Source organism: Salvelinus namaycush, chromosome 40 (genome assembly GCF_016432855.1).
Source record: "Salvelinus namaycush isolate Seneca chromosome 40, SaNama_1.0, whole genome shotgun sequence".
Taxonomy (NCBI): domain Eukaryota; kingdom Metazoa; phylum Chordata; class Actinopteri; order Salmoniformes; family Salmonidae; genus Salvelinus; species Salvelinus namaycush.
In genome coordinates, this window is record NC_052346.1 from 5,696,717 (window position 1) to 5,720,884 (window position 24,168).

Below are 24,168 nucleotides of genomic sequence, written 5' to 3' on the forward strand. Positions count from 1 at the left end.
AGATGTTGAGTAGCCCTGTGGGATATAATACATGAACCCTTTCTGTGTGATTTAATTACAAACTGATTCTAGACTGCTTTGAAAAAAATATGAAATATACTTTGTACTGATATATATGTGAAGAATTATGAAAAATACTTTGTACTGATATATATGTAAAGAATTATGAAAAATACTTTGTACTAATATACAGTATATGTAAAAAATTATGAAAAATACTTTGTACTGATATATATGTAAAAAATAGTGAAAATAAAGAAAAACCCTTGAATGAGTAGGTGTGTCCAAACTTTTGACTGGTACTGTATATATCTTTTTTTCACATTTTCTAAATTATATATGAGCCTCTTGCTGGGATCATAAAAATGGATCCACAGGGAATGGTTCCACAGGGAAAGACAATAGAGGGAAACCTTGGGTGTTAACGATGAAGCACCAACTCTAAAGAAAACATTCACGGTATATGTTTGACAACACTAAAGCAATGGTGGGGTGAACATGTGGGGATGGTAAAAGTATACCACCAACACAATAGTCTCGTTAAAGACAGTCTAGCATAGACCAAATACATCTTTGTGTCTTTTGTCATGGGAAAGACAGCTTAACTTTACTGGCTCTCATAAGCCCACAATGTCTTCATGTTGATGACCAAATCAAGAATATTACTTTGAACCGATTATCTTTTTTTTATCCTCATTTTAGGTACAAAAGCTGAGTTGGTGAGATGTCCGCCGAATCACATGCAGTGCATTGGCTCCAAAATGTGCATCCACTTCAATAAACTTTGCGATGGAGCGAGAGATTGTGAGGACGGATATGACGAAGGAGTACACTGTCGAGGTGAGTGTGTAGTTGAACGAAATGATGTTGAATATAACAATAGACGACATTCATCAATCTGACCTCATTATCATGTGAATAAATGCAGCAGGCCCTGCACATTTCTGGAGGATCTAGCCTTACATCACCTCTTAGTAGGACTATAATGAACATGTGTCTATTTTGCGCCGTCATGCAATTATTAAGAGACCAGATACAAATAGCTACAGTAATCCTGACGACCAATGTTCTAGCGTTCATTTATTGTGTCATGTAGGGATATCAAGGTGGAACCCAAGCACAGACTATGTTTAGTGTAAGTTATATTTACCAATATACCTACTAATTACTCTGTAAAACGAGGAGTGCATTTACTCAATTCAACTAATAGGATTTATTAGTCACAAAAGAATGAACACTCAAACAATTCCAGTGTACATGGAATACACGATACGCTACAAAGTAAATGACTATCAGCTACGTAAGACTTAACGTGGTTACATATATCTTCAATTCAAAAGAATCTCTAAGAGAAAACACTACGTGTGTGATACACAGAGGAGCTTACTAACAAGTTCTCATAGTATGAACGAATTCACTGACTTTGAAAAAATTCAAGCAGAAACTCACACCCAGCCTGAATTAACATTTCTTTGCACTTTGCTAGTTAAAACAATAGGCAGGAAATCATACCAAGATTCTAATCTAGTCAGCTACATTAAAATGATAAGAGCACACCCGTGTCGCCCCTCTTTTCACTATCTGCCTTCAGCGTAACACAGTGTCCCTGTAACAATACATCCAGAGCACTTACCGTACAATAGAATATATCAAAATTCATAGCTCTTTATGAACTCTTGAAACAATCCAAACATGACAATTTATTCTGAACAGAATTATAAATGTAACATGTAAAGTGTCGGTCCCATGTTTCATAAGCTGAAATAAATATCCCAGAAATGTTCCATATACAAAAAAAAAGCTTATTTCTCTCAAATTTTGTGCACAAATTTGTTTACACCTCTGTTAGTGAGCATTTCTCCTTTTCCAATATAATCCATCCACAATTAAGAAGGAAAGAAATTCCACAAATCAACTTTTAACAAGGCACACCTGTTCATTGAAATGCATTCCAGGTGACAACCTCATGAAGCTGGCTGAGAGAATGCCAAGAGTGTGCATATCTGTCATCAAGGCAGGTGTGGCATATCAAGAAGCTGCTTAAAAGCATGAACATTACACGGGTGCAGCTTGTGCTGGAGACAATACAAGGCACTCTAAAATGTGCAGTTTTGTCACACAACAAAGTGCCACAGATGTGTCAAGTTTTGAGGGAGCGTGCAATTGGCATGCTAACTGCAGGAACATCCACCAGAGCTGTTGCCAGAGAATGTAATATTAATTGCTCTACCAAAAGCTGCCTCCAACATCGTATTATAGAATTTGGCAGTACGTCCAACTGGCCTCACAACCGCAGACCACGTGTAACCATGCCAGCCCGTCTTCTTCATCTGCGGGATCGTCTGAGACTGGACAGCTGATGAAACTGTGGGTTTGCACAACCAAAGAATTTCTGCAAAAACTGTCAGAAACCGTCTCAGGGAAGCTCATCTGCGTGCTCGTCGTCCTCACTAGGGTCTTGACCTGACTTCAGTGGGCAAATGCTCACCTTCAATGGCCACTGGCACACTGGAGAAGTGTGCACTTCACGGATGAATCCTGGTTTCAACGGTACTGGGCAGATGGCAGACAGCGTGTATGGCATTGTGTGATGTCAACGTTGTGAACAGAGTGCCCCATGGTGGCGGTGGGGTTATGGTATGGGAAGGCATAAGCTACGGACAATGAACACAAATGCATTTCATCGATGGCAATTTGAATGCAGAGAGATTCTGTGACGAGATCCTGAGGCCAATTGTCATGCAATTCACCCGCCGCCATCACCTCATGTTTCAGCATGATAATGCACAGCGCGAAATCGCAAAGATCTCTATACAATTCCTGGAAACCCGAAAATGTCCCAGTTCTTCCATGGCCTGCATACTCACCAGACATGTCATCTATTGAGCATGTTTGGGATGCTTTGGATCGACGTGTACGACAGCGTGTTCCAGTTCCCGCCAATATCCAGCAACTTCACACAGCCATTGAAGAGGAGTGGGACAACATTCCACAGGCCACAATCAACAGCCTGATCATCAACACCTTAATTGGGGAGGATGGGCTCATAGTAATGGCTGGAATGGAATAAATGGAATGGTAGCGAACATTCCTTTGACACCCTTCCATTGACTCCATTCCAGCCATTATTGTGAGCCGTCTTCCTCTCAGCAGCCTCCTGTGGAGTCATCATGCTGGGTCTCAGTGCCTGCAAGTCACTAGTCAAGAGTATCACCTTCTCAAATGTTTACACTACAATTTCCCCACTGTGGATACTCTGCATTGTAGAAAACAATCAGAGGAACCAGAGAAAGATGTGGAGAGAGGTGATTAGACCTTAAAAAAAATAACAGCATTGAGTCCATGGAATAGTTACCACCCAGATGGTTGCCAGGACACGGTGGAGACTCAAGAAGATGGTCGCCGTCTGCTTGGCCTGCATGCACTTCTTGTCCATGGTCATTAGAGACTTGGTGCTCTCCTCGTAGAAGGTATCCTCCCACCAGGGTGTGACGTCAGTCTCCAGGAGTACCGGCTGTCCCATCGTGGAGTCCTCCATCTCCTCCATCAGAAAGTTTGTGACTTAGCTGGACAGGTCAGGCCCCATCATCGTAGTCCGTTTCACAGTTGATGACACATCACTGTTTGTGAAAAACTTGGAAAGCATTCCAAATAGCAATACAATGAAAGTACACACATTAACATGATATCATACTCTGCAATGTATGACATATACAGATTACGAAATAAATGTCTCATGACAACAATAATAAGTTGTGAATAAAGTTTCACTATCATTAATATGAAAACTAGCCAAGAAAGTTATCCCATCAACTACCTGATCCAAACAGAGGATGAATTAGTTGCCTAATAGTAAACTGGAAATTTTGAGGGGGTCCTGGGTGGCACTGCAGTCAAAAGCACTGCACCATGCACCAATACAGCCTGAGGTTCAACCCTCATAGGACAGTGCACAATTGGCCCAACGCTGTCTGGCGTAGGAGAGGGTTTGGCCAGTGGGGATTTCCTTGGCTCACCGTGCTCTGGCGTCTTCTTGTGACAAGGCCGGTTGCCTGCAAGCTGACTCCGGTCGTCAGTCAAACGGTGTTTCCTCCGACACATTGGTGCAACTGATATCTGGATTAAGCGAGCAGTGTGATAAGAAGTAGGCAGACAGGTGGGTCATGTTTCGCAGGATGCGTATCCCAACCTTCGCCTCTCCCGAGCCCATTGAGGAGTTGCAGAAATGACCCAAGGGACCTAATTTTGGGTGGAAACAGGGTAAAACAATACGCTTGCGGACATACCACCCTGAACACGCCTGTTCAGGATCGGGCCTGGTACTGTGACAGGAGACCCCCTGGAAATACCAGGTGCAGTAACAAAAAAAAACATTTAAATAATAAAAAAAGTTAACTGGTGATTTAATTAGGTGATGATTGGGGAAAATAATTAGGACCATTTGGTATGCTGGCATAGTTACATGCTCCAAAACAGTCTGGAAGTTACTTCTATTCTGAGAGCATTGAAAATTGGTGCGCTTGATGAGAATTTGGTGAATAAAGTTTACCATATGTTCCCGGTCGATACAGCTTGTGCATTTATTATGACAAAAATTATTTAATCTATTTTAGAATAAAGCTGTAACTTAACAAAATGTGGAAAAGTCAAGGGGTCTGAATACTAGTGTGTTTTAGATTAATTCTGACTATTTTGAGGAATTGTTTCTGGTTATGTTGTTGCTACGGTGACTCAAGAGGGACAAAGAATAACTTTTATTTTGTCCACATCATTTCTTGATTCTTTATTTTGTATAGTTCATGTATATTCACAATAAGTCTCCATTATGAATCAATCATAATGTTTAAATATCAAGCTATATATATATATATATATACAGTTGAAGTCAGAAGTTTGCATACACCTTAGCCAAATACATTTAAACTCAGTTTTTCAAAATTGCTGACATTTAATCCTAGTACAAATTGCCTGTCTTAGGTCAGTTAGGATCACCACTTTATTTTAAGAATGTGAAATGTCAGAATAATAGTTGAGAGAATTATTTATTTTAGCTTTTATTTCTCTCATCACATTCCCAGTGGGTCAGAAGTTTACATACACTCAATTAGTATTTGGTAGCATTGCCTTTAACCTCTAATTCCTCCCAAACCCGGATCCGGGAGCACCCCCATCAGTAAAAAAGCTGACTAGCATAGCCTAGCATAGCGTCACAAGTAAATACTAGCATCTAAATATCATTAAATCACAAGTCCAAGACACCAGATGAAAGATACACATCTTGTGAATCCAGCCATCATTTCTGATTTTTAAAATGTTTTACAGGGAAGACACAATATGTAAATCTATTAGCTAACCACGTTAGCAAAAGACACCACTTTTTTTACTCCACCAGTTTTTTACTCCATCAGTAGCTATCACAAATTCGACCAAATAAAGATATAAATAGCCACTAACCAAGAAACAACGTCATCAGATGACAGTCTGATAACATATTTATTGTATAGCATATGTTTTGTTAGAAAAATGTGCATATTTCAGGTATAAATCATAGTTTACCATTGCAGCCACCATCACAACTCTCACCAAAGCAGAGAGCAACGTGTATTACCTAATTACTCATCATAAAACATTTCTTAAAAATACACAGCGTACAGCAAATGAAAGACACAGATCTTGTGAATCCAGCCAATATTTCAGATTTTTTAAGTGTTTTACAGCGAAAACACAATATAGCATTATATTAGCTTACCACAATAGCAAACCACACAACAGTATTGATTCAAGCCAAAAATAGCGATAACGTATAACCCAGCAAAAGATATTAATTTTTTCACTGACCTGCTCAGAATTCTTCAGATGACAGTCCTATAACATCATATTACACAATGCATATAGAGTTTGTTCGAAAATGTGCATATTTAGCGGCACAAATCGTGGTTATACAATGAGAAAAGTAGCCAAGCTGCAAAGAAAATGTCAGGAGAAATCTTGGGAAAGGCACCTATTCTAATCGATAAGTAATCATAAACTTGACTAAAAAATACAGATTGGACAGCAAATGAAAGATAAATTAGTTCTTAATGCAATTCTTAATGCAATCGTTCTTAATGCAATTCTTAATGCAATCGCAGATTTTAAAAATTAACGTTACTGCGCAATACAGCGTGCGCTAAAGCGAGACCGCACCGAAATTCATGGCGGAATTATTATTTGACATTTGTCAACATAAATACGAATTAACAGCATAAAGACTGCTTACTATTTGCTGAGCTTCCATCAGAATCTTGGGCAAGGTGTCCTTTCTCCAGAACAATCGTCTTTTGGTTGAAAGATGTCCCCTTCTCCTGTAGAAATTGCAGCTAACGCTAGCTATGTGCCGGAAAGGTGTCCAACTCCTGATAGCGCGTCACAAAGAAATCCCAGAAAATCGCAATAAACTGATATAAACTGCTATAAGTCGGTTTAAATTAACTACCTTATGATGTCTTTAACAACTATAACGAATAAAAACATGACCGGAGATATAGAACTGCTAAAACGAAAGCTTTGCAGGACGCCATTGTGATGTCCCTCTTGCGCCAGGCGCCCCGTTGAAAAGAACGGTACTTCCGTTCCACGGTCTTATATAGGGCCCCAGATGGTGCAATCCACTCCATTCAAATTCTCACCGCTTACTGACATCTAGAGGAAGGCGTATGCAGTGCATGTAGCCCCATAGCTTACATGGGGACTTATAAACTGACCCTAGAACAGGGACCTCGATTTCAGAAATCTCACTTCCTGACAGGAAATGTGCTGCAGAATGAGTTCTGTTTCACTCAGAGAAATAATTCAAACGGTTTTAGAAACTAGAGAGTGTTTTCTATCCAATAGTAATAATAATATGCATATTGTACGAGCAAGAATTGAGTACGAGGCAGTTTAATTTGGGAACGAAATTATTACAAAGTGCAAATAGCACCCCCTATTGCCAAGAGGTTAAATTGTTTAACTTGGGTCAAACGTTTCGGGTAGCCTTCCAGAAGCTTCCCACAATATGTTGGGTGAATTTTGTCCCATTCCTCCAGACAGAGCTGCTGTAACTGAGTCAGGTTTTCTATAGGATTTTCAATAGGATTGAGGTCAGGGCTTTGTGATGGCCACTCCAATACCTTGACTTTGTTGTCATTGAGCCATTTTGCCACAACTTTGGAAGTACGCTTGGGGTCATTGTCCATTTGGAAGACCCATTTGCGACCAAGCTTTAACTTCCTGACTGATGTCTTGAGATGTTGCTTCAATATATCCACATTATTTTATTTTCCTCATGTGCCATCTATTTTGTGAAGTGCACCAGTCCCTCCTGCACAACATGGTTGGGATGGTGTTCTTCGGCTTGCAAGCGTCCCCCTTTCTCCTCAGAACATAATGATTGTCATTATGGCCAAACAGTTCTATTTTTGTTTCATCAGACCAGAGGACATTTCTCCAGAAAGTACAATCTTTGTCCCCATGTGCAGTTGCAAATCGTAGTCTGGCTTTTTTATGGCGGTTTTGGAGCAGTGGCTTCTTCCTTGCTGAGCAGCCTTTCAGGTTACGTTGATATAGAACTCATTTTACTGTGGATATAGATACTTTTATACCTGTTTCCTCCAGCATCTTCACAAGGTCCTTTGCGGTTGTTCTGGGATTGATTGCACTTTTCACACCAAAGTATATTCATCTCTAGGAGACAGAACGTGTCTCTTTCCTGAGCGGTATGACGGTTGCGTGGTCCTATGGTGTTCATACTTGCATACTATTGTTTGTACAGATGAACGTGGTACCTTCAGGCATTTGGAAATTGCTCCCAAGGATGAACCAGACTTGTGGAGGTCCACATTTTTTTTCTGAGGTCTTGGCTGATTTCTTTTGATTTTCCCATGATGTCAAGCAAAGAGGCACTCAGTTTGAAGGTAGGCCTTGAAATACATCCACAGGTACAACTCCAATTGACTCAAATTATGTCAATTAGCCTATCAGAAGCTACTAAAGCCATGACATCATTTTCTGGAATTTCCCAAGCTGTTTAAAGGGACAGTCAACTTAGTGTATGTAAACTTCTGACCCACTGGAATTGTGATACAGTGACTTATAAGTGAAATAATCTGTCTGCTAACATTCGTTGGAAAAATGTCCTAACCGACTTGCCAAAACTACAGTTTGTTAACAAGAAATTTGTGGATTGGTTGTAAAAAGAGTTTTAATGAATCCAGCCTAAGTGTATGTAAACTTCCGACTTCAACTGTATATACATATATATATAAATTGGTGCTATATACTGTATATATATATATACAGTATATAGCACCAATTTATACAGGCAGCTTAAGTGATTCAAATCCAATCCTGCATTCTGAACAGCCAAAAAGCACATGGAATTGGATATTTCAAGACACATTGGATATTTCAAAACACCTTCATAGGTGGTTTGAAATCAGATACATATCTGATTCCTAATCAGATTTGAATCTGATTTATCTGCCCTCAAGTGTTTTTTTTATTGTTATTTGGCATATCTTGTTGCTTTCTAGTTCTGTTGACAGTTTGAAAAGTACATGTGTTAGCTATCTAGCTAGTTTATTGTTTACAAACACATTAGTGAAAGTGCTAGAAAGTTAAACAGCTACCTAGCTAGCTAGTTGACTGCTGTGGCTAGCCAAAAAGGACTTGTTTTGAAAGTTGGATAATTTTATCCTTTGAGGCTTGAAATGTGTTCTTACACTATGATGTTGAACATTCAAAGTAACTTGGAAACGTCCGTGGCAGCCATTGTTGTCACCTTCGCTTACTACATAACTTCTGAGTGATAGGAAGCGCAAGCTCCACCACCAATCAGCTTACACCAGTGTTCACACACCCGTATTTTCTAAGACAAGTCAGCAAATAACTGCTGTCTGAACACACACAAATCTGATTTGGTTACTTGTAACTTGCTGTTTGGACAGTCAGTATTCCAAAACTGATTTAAAAAACAAAACGGATTTGAGCATTAAGGCCTGCAGTGTGAACAAGGCTAAAGAGTCCTCAATCAACCTTAGTGTAAAAGACTGTTCTTCAAACCTGAACGGCATCTTTGATCGTTTGAATGATTCATCATGTGCTATGACACTGCAATCACATTACCATATTCATGATACTGAGGACTATTTTTAGGACTAGTCTACTTCTTTCAAGGAAACGTCTTTCGCGTGACTTTGTTAAGCAGAATGATGCCGTAATTGCAGGAAGCTATGATACATGTTTCATAAACAGCTATGGCTGTTGTACAAAGCCTACAAAGTATACAACATTTTACAACTTAACCTCGAAGGTTGCCATATGTCTTACTTGTTCTGTGAAACACTTAAAACACAACAACAACAACAACAACAAAACCGTTGCAGGTGTTGCAGAAAAGAGATTTATGAAAAGCCTCACTGTGAACTCTTTCATCTCCCAGTGGAAATAATCAACTACAGTATTCGGCTCTGCCCACTTTTCCCTGTTTCTCCTCTGATGAATACAAAGCAGTTGAATAAATACTGCATTCACAGAAAAGAGTTAAGAATAGGAATGTACAAAGACAGAATAAACCGGCATTTTATAAAAAGACATAGAATAAACTGCCAACTTAAAGAGTCAGCTCTACAGATAGAGCACTTAATGGATCCTGTCGTGTAGAGAAGTGAGCCGAAGGAAAATATCTACATCTATTTTGTTCAGGCATGACAAGTAGACGATGACAAGTAGAGAAGTTTGTTTACTGCTTTATGCTGTATCGTTAGAGCAGAAGACGTTATTGCAAATACATCCAGATTGACCAATTATCTGTGAATAATGGTCCAATAATCCATATTGTAACTTCTGTAAAGGGATGAGGATGCATTGTGTTTAAGTTACTCCTTAAGTCTATGGGCCCTAAACAGTCTCTAAAAAGAGCATACTGTACAAACACTGTGGTTGGATACAAAAGTGCATTAGCTCCACTCAGCTCCTCATCTTGGGTCGTTTCTGTTGGCATGAGTGGCTTATTTATGGTCTGAGGATGACAATAGCAGATGGGACATTAGCTACTAATCATAAGAGATCAGTGAGGGAGTTAAGAGGTTTTACTCAAGAGTACAGCCATGCACTCCCAATGAGAGGCAAAGCGGGAGAGATGCAACGCACATTTCCATGGAAACATGAGACATTACATTGCACTGGGAATATCTCATCACCCTAATGTTAGTTTAGATAGTTGTGATGTGTGTGTTTTTTTTTTAAAGTTATTTAAGTTTTACAAAATGTACAGTGGGGCAAAAAAGTATTTAGTCAGCCACCAATTGTGCAAGTTCTCCCACTTAAAAAGATGAGAGAGGCCTGTAATATTCATCATAGGTACACTTCAACTATGACAGACAAAATGAGAAACAAAAATCCAGAAAATCACATTGTAGGATTTTTAATGAATTTATTTGCAAATTATGGTGGAAAATAAGTATTTGGTCAATAACAAAAGTTTCTCAATACTTTGTTATATACCCTTTGTTGGCAATGACAGAGGTCAAACGTTTTCTGTAAGTCTTCACAAGGTTTTCACACACTGTTGCTGGTATTTTGGCCCATTCCTCCATGCAGATCTCCTCTAGAGCAGTGATGTTTTGGGGCTGTTGCTGGGCAACACGGACTTTCAACTCCCTCCAAAGATTTTCTATGGGGTTGAGATCTGGAGACTGGCTAGGCCACTCCAGGACCTTGAAATGCTTCTTACGAAGCCACTCCTTCGTTGCCCGGGCGGTGTGTTTGGGATCATTGTCATGCTGAAAGACCCAGCAACGTTTCATCTTCAATGCCCTTGCTGATGGAAGGAGGTTTTCACTCAAAATCTCACGATACATGGCCCCATTCATTCTGTCCTTTACACGGATCAGTCGTCCTGGTCCCTTTGCAGAAAAACAGCCCCAAAGCATGATGTTTCCACCCCCATGCTTCACAGTAGGTATGGTGTTCTTTGGATGCAACTCAGCATTCTTTGTCCTCCAAACACGACGAGTTGAGTTTTTACCAAAAAGTTATATTTTGGTTTCATCTGACCATATGACATTCTCCCAATCTTCTTCTGGATCATCCAAATGCTCTCTAGCAAACTTCAGACGGGCCTGGACATGTACTGGCTTAAGCAGGGGGACACGTCTGGCACTGCAGGATTTGAGTCCCTGGCGGCGTAGTGTGTTACTGATGGTAGGCTTTGTTACTTTGGTCCCAGCTCTCTGCAGGTCATTCACTAGGTCCCCCCGTGTGGTTCTGGGATTTTTGCTCACCGTTCTTGTGATCATTTTGACCCCACGGGGTGAGATCTTGCGTGGAGCCCCAGATCGAGGGAGATTATCAGTGGTCTTGTATGTCTTCCATTTCCTAATAATTGCTCCCACAGTTGATTTCTTCAAACCAAGCTGCTTACCTATTGCAGATTCAGTCTTCCCAGCCGGGTGCAGGTCTACAATTTTGTTTCTGGTGTCCTTTGACAGCTCTTTGGTCTTGGCCATAGTGGAGTTTGGAGTGTGACTGTTTGAGGTTGTGGACGGGTGTCTTTTATACTGATAACAAGTTCAAACAGGTGCCATTAATACAGGTAACGAGTGGAGGACAGAGGAGCCTCTTAAAGAAGAAGTTACAGGTCTGTGAGAGCAAGAAATCTTGCTTGTTTGTAGGTGACCAAATACTTATTTTCCACCATAATTTGCAAATAAATTCATTAAAAATCCTACAATGTGATTTTCTGGATTTTTTTTTCTCATTTTGTCTGTCATAGTTGAAGTGTACCTATGATGAAAATTACATGCCTCTCTCATCTTTTTAAGTGGGAGAACTTGCACAATTGGTGGCTGACTAAATACTTTTTTGCCCCACTGTACATCAATGTAAGTGCAAAGATTTGACCATATTCCGACCCCCCTCCTTCCCTCCCTTCCTCCACACAACACATCCACCCAACCCCCCTAGTCCCTTCCCTTCCCTACATCTCCGCCCTACCCCTTCCACCCACATCAATTCCTTCACTCTCAACCACCTGCCCCCAACCCTCTCCCAACCACCCACCCTGATCACCCCATATAGCCAACCCACCCCACGCCCTCCCTCATTTCGGTCCTAGAAAACAAAAATTCTACAGAGATATCACAACAAATAAACAATCAAGAATACAGGGGGGAAAAATATACAAACAACTCAATACAGATTCCAAATACAAAAACATAAATAAATAAATGATCAGTAAACCTTAGACAAACGTGCTTGGACTGGATAGTATTATATTGATGACTGTACCTATTATGTAATGAGTACTGGTAATACCTACTGGGAAACCTTAAAGCATCTCATCAGAGGGGAGCCTCTGCAAGCCATTAAAGTATGATATAAATGGTTGCCATTTTCTAACAAATGTATTATTGGAACCCCTAAGGGAATAATACATTTTCTCAAGTTTTAGGAGGAACATTACATCGTTGATCCATTGGGAAGTAGAGGAGGGCTGAGCAGACTTCCACTGGAGAATAATTCTACGTTGAGTTAATACGGATGTAAAAGCAACAACATTGGCATGTTTGGGGTCCAAGGAGAACAAGTCTTATGCAATACCAAAAACAGCTATCAAGGGACATGGCTGCAGGTTCATTTCAAGCACCTCAGATAAAGTTATAAAAATAGAATCCCAGTAATCTTGTAGTTTGGAGCATTGAGTGCACATGTGACTAAGGTCACATGGTGAGACATGCCATCTATCACACTCATCATTTACATTTGGATATATTTCAGACAATCTGGATTTGGAAAAATAAACTCTATGTAAAACTTTAAATTGTTTGGAACCACCAAGACTCTATCAATCGCCTCATCCCACCACTCCTGTGTAAATTCAACACCCATTTCCCGTTGACAAGCAGATTTAGTTTTGTTGGTGGAGGGTTTGTCCAATGACAAAATACGCAGATATATCTGAGAAATGATTGCTTTCTATCGAGGTAATAGAGTCAATATGCCATCCCAGGGTTGGCAAGGGGGTGGAGCAGGGAAGCCAGAAAATTGGGAGGAGACACAATGCCTAATTGGAAGGTAACGGAAAAAGTGAGATGGAGGCAAAGAGTATTTAGAGGCCAGGTTGGGAAAACTAGAAAAAATACTAGAAAAGTCTTGGAAGGACATAATACCTTTCCTTGTCCAGTGAGAGAAAGCATTATCTATTAGGGAAGCGGGGAATAAGTGATTCTTGTCAATAGGACCCATAGTAGATGCAGAGGAGAATTTAAAATGCCATCAAAACTGGTACCAAATCTTAAGTGTGGAAAGCACTACAGGATTGTGAGTATAGCGAGAGGGGTATGTTGGGAGAGAAGAGCAGAGTAAAGCAGGAAGAGAAGCAGAAATACAAGAATGTGCCTCTAGGTGGCACCATGGGGTATCTGGAGCATGTAACCAGAATGGCAATTTCTGAAAGTTGGCTGCCCAGTAACAGTATACAAAATTGGGTAGTGTCATCCCTCCACTAAACTTGCATCTCTGAAGTAAAGATCTACTGACTGGGTACCTTTCCTCCCCAGATAAACGTGGTAACAGCCTGATTGATTGACTTAAAAAAACCGTTGGTAAAAACAACGGGATAGATTGAAATAGATAAAGGAGTTTGGGTGAACTGTTCATTTTTACAGCATTAATCCTTCCTATAAGTGATACCCCATCTCTGAAAATCAGTTTTCATTTGCGCAAGAAGGGGAGCAAAGTTTGAGCATGTAATGAACGAGTTACGTTCACTCCAAGGTATTTGAAACCAGAGCGGCTAAGTTGAAAGGGCAAGTCTGTCTGCTGGAGCTGTTGCGCTTCTGGATTGACTGGGAAGCACTCACTTTTCTGGAGATTCAGCTTGTAACCGGAGAAGGAGCCAAAGTTCTCCAGAATAGAAAGGATAGAAGGTAAACAGGTTACAGCGTTGTTTACATAGAGTATCAAATCATCTGCATATAATGATGACCTATGTTCAACTAATTCCCGTGCTACACCCTGGAAAGAGGAGGATGCCCGTAAAGCTACTGAAAAGGGCTCAATGGCGATGGCAAATAATAAAGGGGACAGTGGGCAGCCTTGGCATGTCCCACGTTCCAGGGCAAAATAATCAGAATGGGTGTCATTGGTACAGGCACTGACCTGGGGAGAGGTATACAAGAGACGGATTCATGAGCAAAAATCTGTCCTCAAATCCAAATTTTTTAAGAACAGCGAATAGGTACTCCCATTCAGTTCTGTCGAATTTTTCAGTTCTCCCATTCAGTTCTGTCGAACCTTCTCTGCGTCTAGGGAGATTACCACCTCAGGGGAGTTGGAGAATTGTTTAGAATAAATAATGTTAAACAGCATCCGAATGTTAAAACATGAATATCTGCCCTTTATAAAGCCGGTTTGTTCCTGTGATATGAGTCTTGGTAAAACTACTTCCAGACGCCTCGCTATCACCTTCGCCAGCACCTTTACATCTACATTAAGAAGACTTAGGGGCCTAATTGAAGAACAGGAAGTGGGGTCTTTCCCCTTCTTAAGGAGAAGCATGTGTTAGGGTAGGTGGCAAAGAGCCACATTCAAGTGATTCATTATACATAGATACAAGTAAAGGGGCTAACTTGGTATAGCATTTCTTAAAGAACTCAGTTGGAAACCCATCAGGCCTTTGAGCTTTGCTGCTCTGCATTGACTTGATAGACTGAATAACTTCTTCAAGGCTGAGAGGGGAATCAAGGTCATCTGCAGTTTCAGCCTCAACTGTGGGAGTCTCCAGTTCACCCAAAAATGTTGCCATATTGGCAGTATCTGATGGAAATTCAGACGTATACAGGGAGGAATAGAAAGATTTGAAGGTGTCATTGATCCCTGTAGGGTCAGAAATCAAGCTATGAGAGGAATCTTTAATTTGGGGAATCAGACAGGTAGCAGCTCTGCATTTCAATTGGTGTGTGAGCAGACGACTTGCCCAGTCGCCATGTTCATAGTAGGTTCCACTAGCAATAGTAACCGTTCTGCGTCTGTAGTGGACAAGGGATTGAATTCAGATTGTAAATTCAAGCTTTATTCCAAGATAACAACTTTATAGGATTAGGACTACCTATTCCCATATTACTATTATTCGCGTTGTTAGCCATCTAAAATATTGAAATGAAAAAGGTGGGAAAACAGACCAAGCATTTGCAAAGATAACAGAGAAAACTGATGAAAAAAACAAAGATAAAATCCAAACACAAAAAAATACAAAAATAGGACCAAAAAAGGTCATTCCCCCTCCACTCCCACCCAAACCCAAACTCTCCTTCCCCAGCTTCGGTGCATATAAACAGAAAACCTTCCTCTCCTAACGCGGAGAGGCCCCATAGCACCAGTAGTGAAATACATTTGAAAAGGCATTCACAAAGCGGTAAAGTAGGTCAACAGATAACCAAAACAAAGACCCCATAACAGTGAAACGGAACTGTCCTGTCACAGGGAGTCTTCAATCAGTGCAACACGTACAATGTGTCTTAAGGATGGCCAAATAAGTGTCCCACAGTTTGTTACCCTGTTACAAAAAAGAGTGTCTGTACATGTACGAATGATCAATAGGGCGTAATAAAGTGGTTAAAAGTCCTTCAGTAAGAGGCTAGGGAAAAAAAGAAAACACTAAACAAAGGAAAGCTCTGCTGAGTGGCAATGTAATTTCCGAGACCAGAAACGTACAGAGGTTCTGAAGATCTCTGGGGAGTGTGACCGCATGAGGCTCTATAACGGTTGGACTTGAGTCGGCGCCATTACCATTCACGTTTGCCATCGCGGTTGAAACGTTAGTTTACAGGTCTTCTGCTCCTCAGGTCGTGTGACGTTTCAATCAAAAAGTTCACTCACGAACTCACCAATCAAATATGATATGTAAGAAAGTGGAATGCAAAGTACAAATTTGGCAAAATGAACTAATGCGTAAGAGCCTCGTCCACGAGCTTCTTGTCCATTCACATGCTAAACCGGAAGCCATAGTGGTGTGTTGGCATTCTATCCAAAATATACAAAACATCTTGACTAGTTTAGATTTACAGATTATGTTCTGTAAAAAATGTTGAAATTAATCTTAAGTGAAAATATAGTGAAAAGTTAAGTAACGCTAGGCATTATTTGCCTCTCTGATTCCCGGTAATGTAGTTTGGCTGTGAAACAGGCCATTAAACAAGACACCTGACAGTGCTCCGCTGCCATGGCGCTGTGGTAAATTTACAGCCGCATAACTCACACAGTGAATCCTCAAGGTGATTCCGCCATCGTCGTGCTCCACTAACCAGAGACCAGACACAGGACCAGACACAGGTGTTTGCTATGGGAATCAGTAAACAAGATATAGAGCTGTCGGATCTGCCTGGGGTTGATGGGGCTGCTGTGGGGCTGAGGTCTAGGACGCTGGCCCCCTGAGGTGATCCATCTCACCACTAGGAGAGGGTCACTATAAACCTCTGTACCTTTTTTTCATTTATTTTTTTAGTTCACCTTTATTTAACCAGGTAGGCTAGTTAAGAACAAGTTCTCATTTACAACTGTGACCTGGCCAAGATAAAGCACAGCAGTTCGACACATACAACAACACAGAGTTACACATGGAATAAACAAAAAAGAAAAGTCCATATACAGTGAGTGCAAATGAGGGAAGATAAGGGAGGTAAGGCAATAAATAGGCCATGGTGGTGAAGAAATGGTAGATGTGGAGAAGATTGGAATGGTAGATGTGCAGAAGACACTGGAATGGTAGATGTGCAGAAGACACTGGAATGGTAGATGTGCAGAAGATGAATGTGCAAGTAGAGATACTGGGGTGCAAAGGAGCAAGATAAATAAATAAATACAGTATGGGGATGAGGTAGTTGGATGGGCTGTTTACAGATGTGCTTTACAACAACACTCTGAGCAAAAGCTCCCCAGTCTACACAAGCCTCCATACAATTCCTCACAGCAGTGGAGCCCTTACCCACATCCATGTCCATCCATGTGGGGGACCATCACCATCTCTGTGGGGAGTACAGACGATGGGAATTGGGGGACAGCCATATTACTCATACACCACCAGAACAGCCATATTACTTTTCATAGAAGGAAAAGTCATTATGAGTTTTGGTCGACTCCCTAGTGGTGGTGAGGTCCCCCACATGGTGAGGAATCATGGGAGAATGAAGAAGCTGTTTGTAATCAGTGGGAGATGGGATGGAGCTGGCCTGGAAATGTTTCAGTACAGAAAGGTGAGACTTGTATCAAAGTGAATGCATGTAAATTCAAGTGAAGTTCACTGACAGTAATTGATTTATAAACGCTGTGTCTGATGACTCTAGCGTTCTTGCCTGCTTGACATAAATAGATATAACTCTGCTTCACACTCCCAAGGTTAGCCACTGACAGGTTTATGAGGAAATAAACGCTTTTGAATTATTTTTTGGGTATTGAAGTCATTGCAATTTGTGGCAGTGGTACATGTTGTGCAAGAATATAAATCACTTAAATTTTACCACCAATTTGTGAAACAATAAATACAAGGTAGGTGTAGAGAGATGCTGACAGAACAGCAGGAAGCCCCTGGTGTGTCCCAAATGGCACCCTATTCCCTATATAGTGCACTACTTTTGACCAGGGCTCTGGTCAAAATTAGTGCAATACAGTATATAGGGAATAGGGTATTAGGGTGCCATTTGGGATGTAGCCTTGGACAGCTCTTTGACTGATGCATGTGATTATGAGCAGTTATTGCTGTTGGAGGAAGTAATTAATTACATACAATGGACCTTACATTTCTACTTAACTGATTTCCTGTTGACAGCAACCTTGAAGTGGCGTCTAATTCGGAGAAATGTATCAACATAAGCAGCTTTTAAACAGCAATTCACTTTCTGAAATCGCTGTGAAATAAATCATGCACACCAAATGATAAACAGCTAACAAAGAGATCGGAATAATTTATTTAAAAAGGGTTTCTATGCCCTCTTTCGGGGGGTTCAAATCTTTCACACCTCGTCCCCTTCTGCTGGCAGTAAGAAAGGAAATGACATTTCAACTTAGAAACTTCAAGTCTGAAAGCCCAGAGACATTAGTGACGTATTAACATGACATACCACCTGTTATTGCTATTTCCATGGCAATGTCAACCACCTACACACAACAATGTTTTTTTAACTTTGTCTTCCAGAACTCCAGCCAAAGTGCCAAGAGTTGTTGTGTCAGTACGGCTGTGTCATAATGAGAAACATGACGTTCTGCTTCTGTGCAGACGGCTTTGAGGTGGAACAGGATGGTCGAGCCTGTAGAGGTAAGGACCGACAGCCAACAATTCATCTAAATCAAAGGGATGAGTGGCGGATATTAACAAACTGATGACAAAAAAAGAATGGTAGCGCTTTTATGTTCGACAACACAGTAAGTCATATTTGGATCATTCTGAAATAACTGATAAATGGACACACATATATTGTACTCTGTATGTGTGAAGGTGACACTTTTGAGATGTCTTTCTGGGGCCATATTAAACCAGGTTTATGTACCGGAAAGTATTCAGACCCCTTCCCTTTTTCCACATTTTGTTACGTTACAGCCTTATTAAAAAACGGATTAAATAAAAAAAATGTCCTCATCAATCTACACACAATACCGCATGACAAAGCGAAAACAGGTTTTAGAAAAAAACAAACAGAAATACCTTATTTACATAAGAATTCAGACCCTTTGCTATGAGACTCGAAATTGAGCTCAGGTGCATCCTGGTTCCATTAATCATCCTTGAGATGTTTCTACAACTTGATTTGAGTCCATCTGTGGTAAATTCAATTGATTGGACATGATTTGGAAAGGCACAAACCTGTCTGTATAAGGTCCCACAGTTGACAGTGTATGTCAGAGCAAAAACCAAACCATGAGGTCGAAGGAATTGTCCGTAGTGCTCCGAGACAGGATTGTGTCGAGGCACAGATCTGGGGAACGGTACCAAAAACACTTCTCCAGCATTGAAGGTCCCCAAGAAGACAGTGGCCTCGGGCATTTCTTAAATGGAAACAGTTTGGAACCACCAGACTCTTCCTCTTACATTTCTAAAATCCTGTTTTTGCTTTGTCATTATGGAGTATTGTGTGTAGTAGATTAATGAGGAAAAACAATTCAATCCATTTTAGAATAAGGCTGTAACGTAACAAAATGTGGAAAAAGTCAAGGGGTCTGAATACTTTCCGAATGCACTGTATTTAGGTCATGTTTGAACTGCACTTAGTTTGTAACAATTTCTTGCCCTCTCACTGTAGATCACGACGACTGCACATTATATGATACATGTAGCCAGACCTGTATGAACACCTTTGGATCATATAGATGTAGCTGTACAGATGGATACATCCTACAACCCAACAGAAGGTCCTGCAAAGTCAAGATCGGTAGGATGAATTATGTATCGTGGCTTTAGTATGCAGCATGTCTTTGATGGAGAGGTTTTACCTCTAGAATGTGTTGTTTCATGAAGTAAACCAAGGGTTTCCATCTAATCAATATGAATTGAACTTTATATTGGAGACTCATCTGGTGAACATGTATAGCCGACCTGTAACACGACCTGAGCTATTTCATGTCTACATGTCTTTGCTGTTCTGTGTTACGTTGCCCCTTAGGGCCAACATAATCTGATGATTCAATCAGGTAACTTTACAATTGTTGCAGATAATACAAGAGGGGTGTTAAAGGGAGACTTCAGGATTTTGACAATGAAACCCTTGATCTACTTCCCCAGAGTTAGATGAACTCATGGATACCGTTTGTATGTCTCTACATCCATATGAATGGAGTTAGAGGAAGTTTTGTGAGCCAATGCTAACTGGTGTTAGCGGAATGACTGGATGTCTATAGCATCTGATAGCATGCTAGCACTTACAATAGACTTGCAGGCATTGCGCTAATGCTAGTTTGCAATTGTGTTATTGTTAGTTAGTTGCTTATTTCAAACTGCACGCAGAGACATTAAAAATGGTATCCACGAGTTCATCTGACTGGGGAAGAAGATAAAGGGCTTCATTTCCAAAATCCTGAAGTGTCCCTTTAAGACATAACCATTAAAGGAAAGGATTTAGCAAGAGAGGGAACCCTGATTTATGACTAGCATTACTTCCATTACTCAAGTACCGTGTGAGCTAAACTTTCCTTTGACTGGTAAATCACACTCTTCATGGGTGAATAGAAGTCCAGGCCACGCACACTCACACTCACGCTCACACACACTCACACACACACACACACACACACACACACACACACACACACACCTCCTTACATTTCCCATGCTTTCAGCACCCATATGTCTCCTAGGTCAATAACAGTTGTAAAACACCCGGTGACAATCCTTTGTTTACTTTCCTGCTGGATATACAGTAGTGAGCTATCCCTTAGAAAGAGATCTACAGTAGTGGGCTATCCCTTAGAAAGAGATCTACAGTAGTGGGCTATCCCTTAGAAAGAGATCTACAGTAGTGGGCTATTCCTTAGAAAGAGATCTACAGTAGTGGGCTATCCCTTAGAAAGAGATCTACAGTAGTGGGCTATTCCTTAGAAAGAGATCTACAGTAGTGGGCTATCCCTTAGAAAGAGATCTACAGTAGTGGGCTATCCCTTAGAAAGAGATCTACAGTAGTGGGCTATCCCTTAGAAAGAGATCTACAGTCGTGGGCTATCCCTTAGAAAGAGATCTACAGTAGTGGGCTATCCCTTAGAAAGAGATCTACAGTCGTGGGCTATTCCTTAGAAAGAGATCTACAGTCGTGGGCTATCCCTTAGAAAGAGATCTACAGTCGTGGGCTATCCCTTAGAAAGAGATCTACAGTAGTGGGCTATCCCTTAGAAAGAGATCTACAGTAGTGGGCTATCCCTTAGAAAGAGATCTACAGTAGTGGGCTATCCCTTAGAAAGAGATCTACAGTCGTGGGCTATTCCTTAGAAAGAGATCTACAGTCGTGGGCTATCCCTTAGAAAGAGATCTACAGTAGTGGGCTATCCCTTAGAAAGAGATCTACAGTAGTGGGCTATCCCTTAGAAAGAGATCTACAGTCGTGGGCTATCCCTTAGAAAGAGATCTACAGTCGTGGGCTATCCCTTAGAAAGAGATCTACAGTAGTGGGCTATCCCTTAGAAAGAGATCTACAGTAGTGGGCTATCCCTTAGAAAGAGATCTACAGTAGTGGGCTATCCCTTAGAAATAGATCTACAGTAGTTGGCTTTCCCCTTTGAAGTAGTCCATAAATAATGGAACCTAAACAGTGACTGGACATTAGCAGTAATTGTGAAAGTGGCAGTAAATTCAATGTCTCAAACTAGTTGAATAGTGGAATACTACCATTTTAACATGCTACTTGCACTGTAATGGTCAAAGCTACATAGACAACTGTAAAAGCTTGTCTATATCAACTTGTTATAGAGAATTAATCAGAGATTTTTGGAAACAAATGAATGTTTGCCTGATGGGTCATTAGCAGCAAACAAGTGTTTATTATAACCTCATTCAGATGCTCTGTTTGGAAGTTTCTGTTGTTGGATTGTAAGTATCCTTTAAGAATGTATGGATGGATACTAATTTCAGTCTCTCTCTCTCTCTCTCAGATCCTGGGGACAGACCACCTGTATTGCTGATTGCGAGTACAGAACACATCACAGTCACACACCTCAATGGGTCGTCTATACCCAACCTAAAGCCCTTGGCTACTAATCAGACGATTCACACGTTGGATTTCTATTACAAGGAGGAATCATTATGTTGGATCTCATTTACAAACTCCAACGGTCAGCTTTGGTGTGCCACCATGACAAAGTTAAAAGGCTTTTCACAGATGCGAAGAGTAAGGATAGGAGAGAATCTAGAGAGTAAGTTTCGTTCCAACTTATGTAGAAATATCTATCATAAGGGTTTGGATGTTGCTGCTCTAACAAAAAAGTTTGCTCTAGTCACAATGTACTTTTTTCCATTTGGTTGTAGATGTGGAACATTTTGCCATTGACTGGCTCACAAAAAACATTTACTTTGTGGATAGAGTAAGTGAAAGAATATATGTCTGCAATGAACAAGACGACGCATGTGTCACAATAGTCGGTCTCGATCTTCAAAACCCTGGTGGAATTGCTCTAGACTCATTGATGGGGTAAGTTGAGAAATTGAGAAATGCATTTTATGCAAGGTTTTTCCGTCTAAATATGCCTCAGCTTGCCATCAGCTGTTGTACCGGCACCAACACATTGTTTCTGTTTGATTTAAGGTTCATTGTAGTGGAACCATATGATATATTTTCATTTTCTAAAAGCAGCAACAGACACCACTATATTTACTTTCACATTCTACAGATTTTTTTATATATATTATTTTTTTTAACTTTAAATCAAACAGACTCAGCTCACAACATTTGACAACTCAATTTGAGCAGACCTGTATTTGTATGTGATGCAGAGCTGTACCAGTTGTCAAAACTGAGTGCCGCCTCCGGCTGATAAAGAAACTATGACTGCGTCCCAAATGGCACTCTGTTCTCTATATAGTGCACTACTTTTGACCAGAGCCCTATGGGCCTCAGTAAAAAAATGTGCACTGTATAGGGAATATGATGCTGTTTGAGAGAGTCTATTTTAAGGCTTAGACTTCCAAACCTGTGGTATTCCTGACTTGGATTTAAGTGGCTCCTGCACCTTAGCAGTCATTTGCTGTTAGGAGATTGTGTTATCTTCCTGTGCCACTCACTGCACTCACACGCAAACAATGCTGCTTTGACAACATCAGTGAGAGGGGTAATATTCCAGGACCAATGTGTTCAATTATTAATGCGATATCATCGGCAATACATTAGTTTTCCCTTCAGGGGAAAATGACTCCCTTCTACTCCTATGATATCTGTCAGATGACAAAGGGAATGTAGACGGGTGCTATCTAAAAGTTTCATGTATTTTCAATGGATTTCACTTAGTTAACTTAAAATGTTTTGGTGTTCCGCTAAAATGGAGTTGGATTGTAGAAATGAATGGAAAGCGTATAGCGATATTGTCTCAGTCTGATATGATCGGATACATTTGTTTTGCATAGATCAATTACATTTTTCAAATGAGTAATTTTAGGTTTGATACGTTTTTAATAGATGAATCATACTGGATCTTATCAAAAACAAGTGAAGGGTGAAGGTGAACTCTACATGCAGTCATACTTCTGTTCTGAGGCTCATTGTTGAAAAGAGCCTTGATGCTGAAATAAGTCATTGGCGTGTTGCATTTGGTTGACTGCACCTAGAATAGCTTTCTGATTGGTGGCATTGATGTATTTAATTACAAAACACTACTTAACTGTTCGAATGAGCTTTCAAATATGGTTGAATGAAAACCATCAATTTGCAGCACAACATTGCATGTGATAAATTCTGTATGTGACTGGCGTGTGAAATAGGAATTACAAGGAGGAACCGTTTCTATTGTGATTCCACAATTGATTTCTCCACAACACCTTTTCCCTACTGTTTATGGGACAGTGCACATTATTCAAATGTTTCAGGTTCAACATGATAATGTTAAAGTATCGGAGTTAGCGACAAAGCTAATTTCCATCCGTAGTCCAAACTGTAGGCCTACTGTACATTGATTCTCAATTGTGGTTTGATTCTATAAAAACTGTTTTATACCCTGGGATTCAACTTGCTTTTCAGGAAAATGTTCTTTACGGATCTGGGGAGTACAGCCAAGTTGGAACAGTGCAATATGGATGGAACCAACAGAACCAGGATAGTGGAGAACAGAATAGAGAAGCCCACCGCTGTTACTCTAGACCTGGTTAGAAAGCTGGTCTACTGGGCAGATGCTGCCCTGGACTATATCCAAGTGGTGGATTACAATGGGTGCAACCGGCACACAGTTATCCATGAAAGCTCTGTAAGTACAGCGTGTGACAGCTGCTATTCTATGATCTTCCCATTTCCAATGTTCAATCATTCTTTGTTTCATATACTATTTTATCAAAGGGCATGCCAGTTGGTCTCCCTTTAGTGGTCATTTGTGAGGATTCAATAAGATAGTCCAAATGAGATAAGCTTTTGTTAAGTAGTGGAGTAGATACTCTGCTGAGTGTGGACATTCTTTGACCCCTCCTTTTTT

At 40.5% G+C, this 24,168-nt stretch overlaps 1 protein-coding gene across 1 annotated transcript in view; it reads left to right on the plus strand.

The window, feature by feature from the left end:
* Positions 1-761: 761 nt before the first annotated feature.
* LOC120033295 (low-density lipoprotein receptor-related protein 1B-like) overlaps positions 762-24,168 on the plus strand; it is a 167,461-nt gene continuing 144,054 nt past the window's right edge. Inside the window, exons 1-6 of the mRNA XM_038979571.1 lie at positions 762-840; positions 18,212-18,331; positions 19,314-19,442; positions 21,649-21,909; positions 22,022-22,184; positions 23,724-23,946. Of these exons, the coding sequence (XP_038835499.1) occupies positions 762-840; positions 18,212-18,331; positions 19,314-19,442; positions 21,649-21,909; positions 22,022-22,184; positions 23,724-23,946 (975 nt within the window). The remainder of the gene's footprint in view (positions 841-18,211; positions 18,332-19,313; positions 19,443-21,648; positions 21,910-22,021; positions 22,185-23,723; positions 23,947-24,168) is intronic.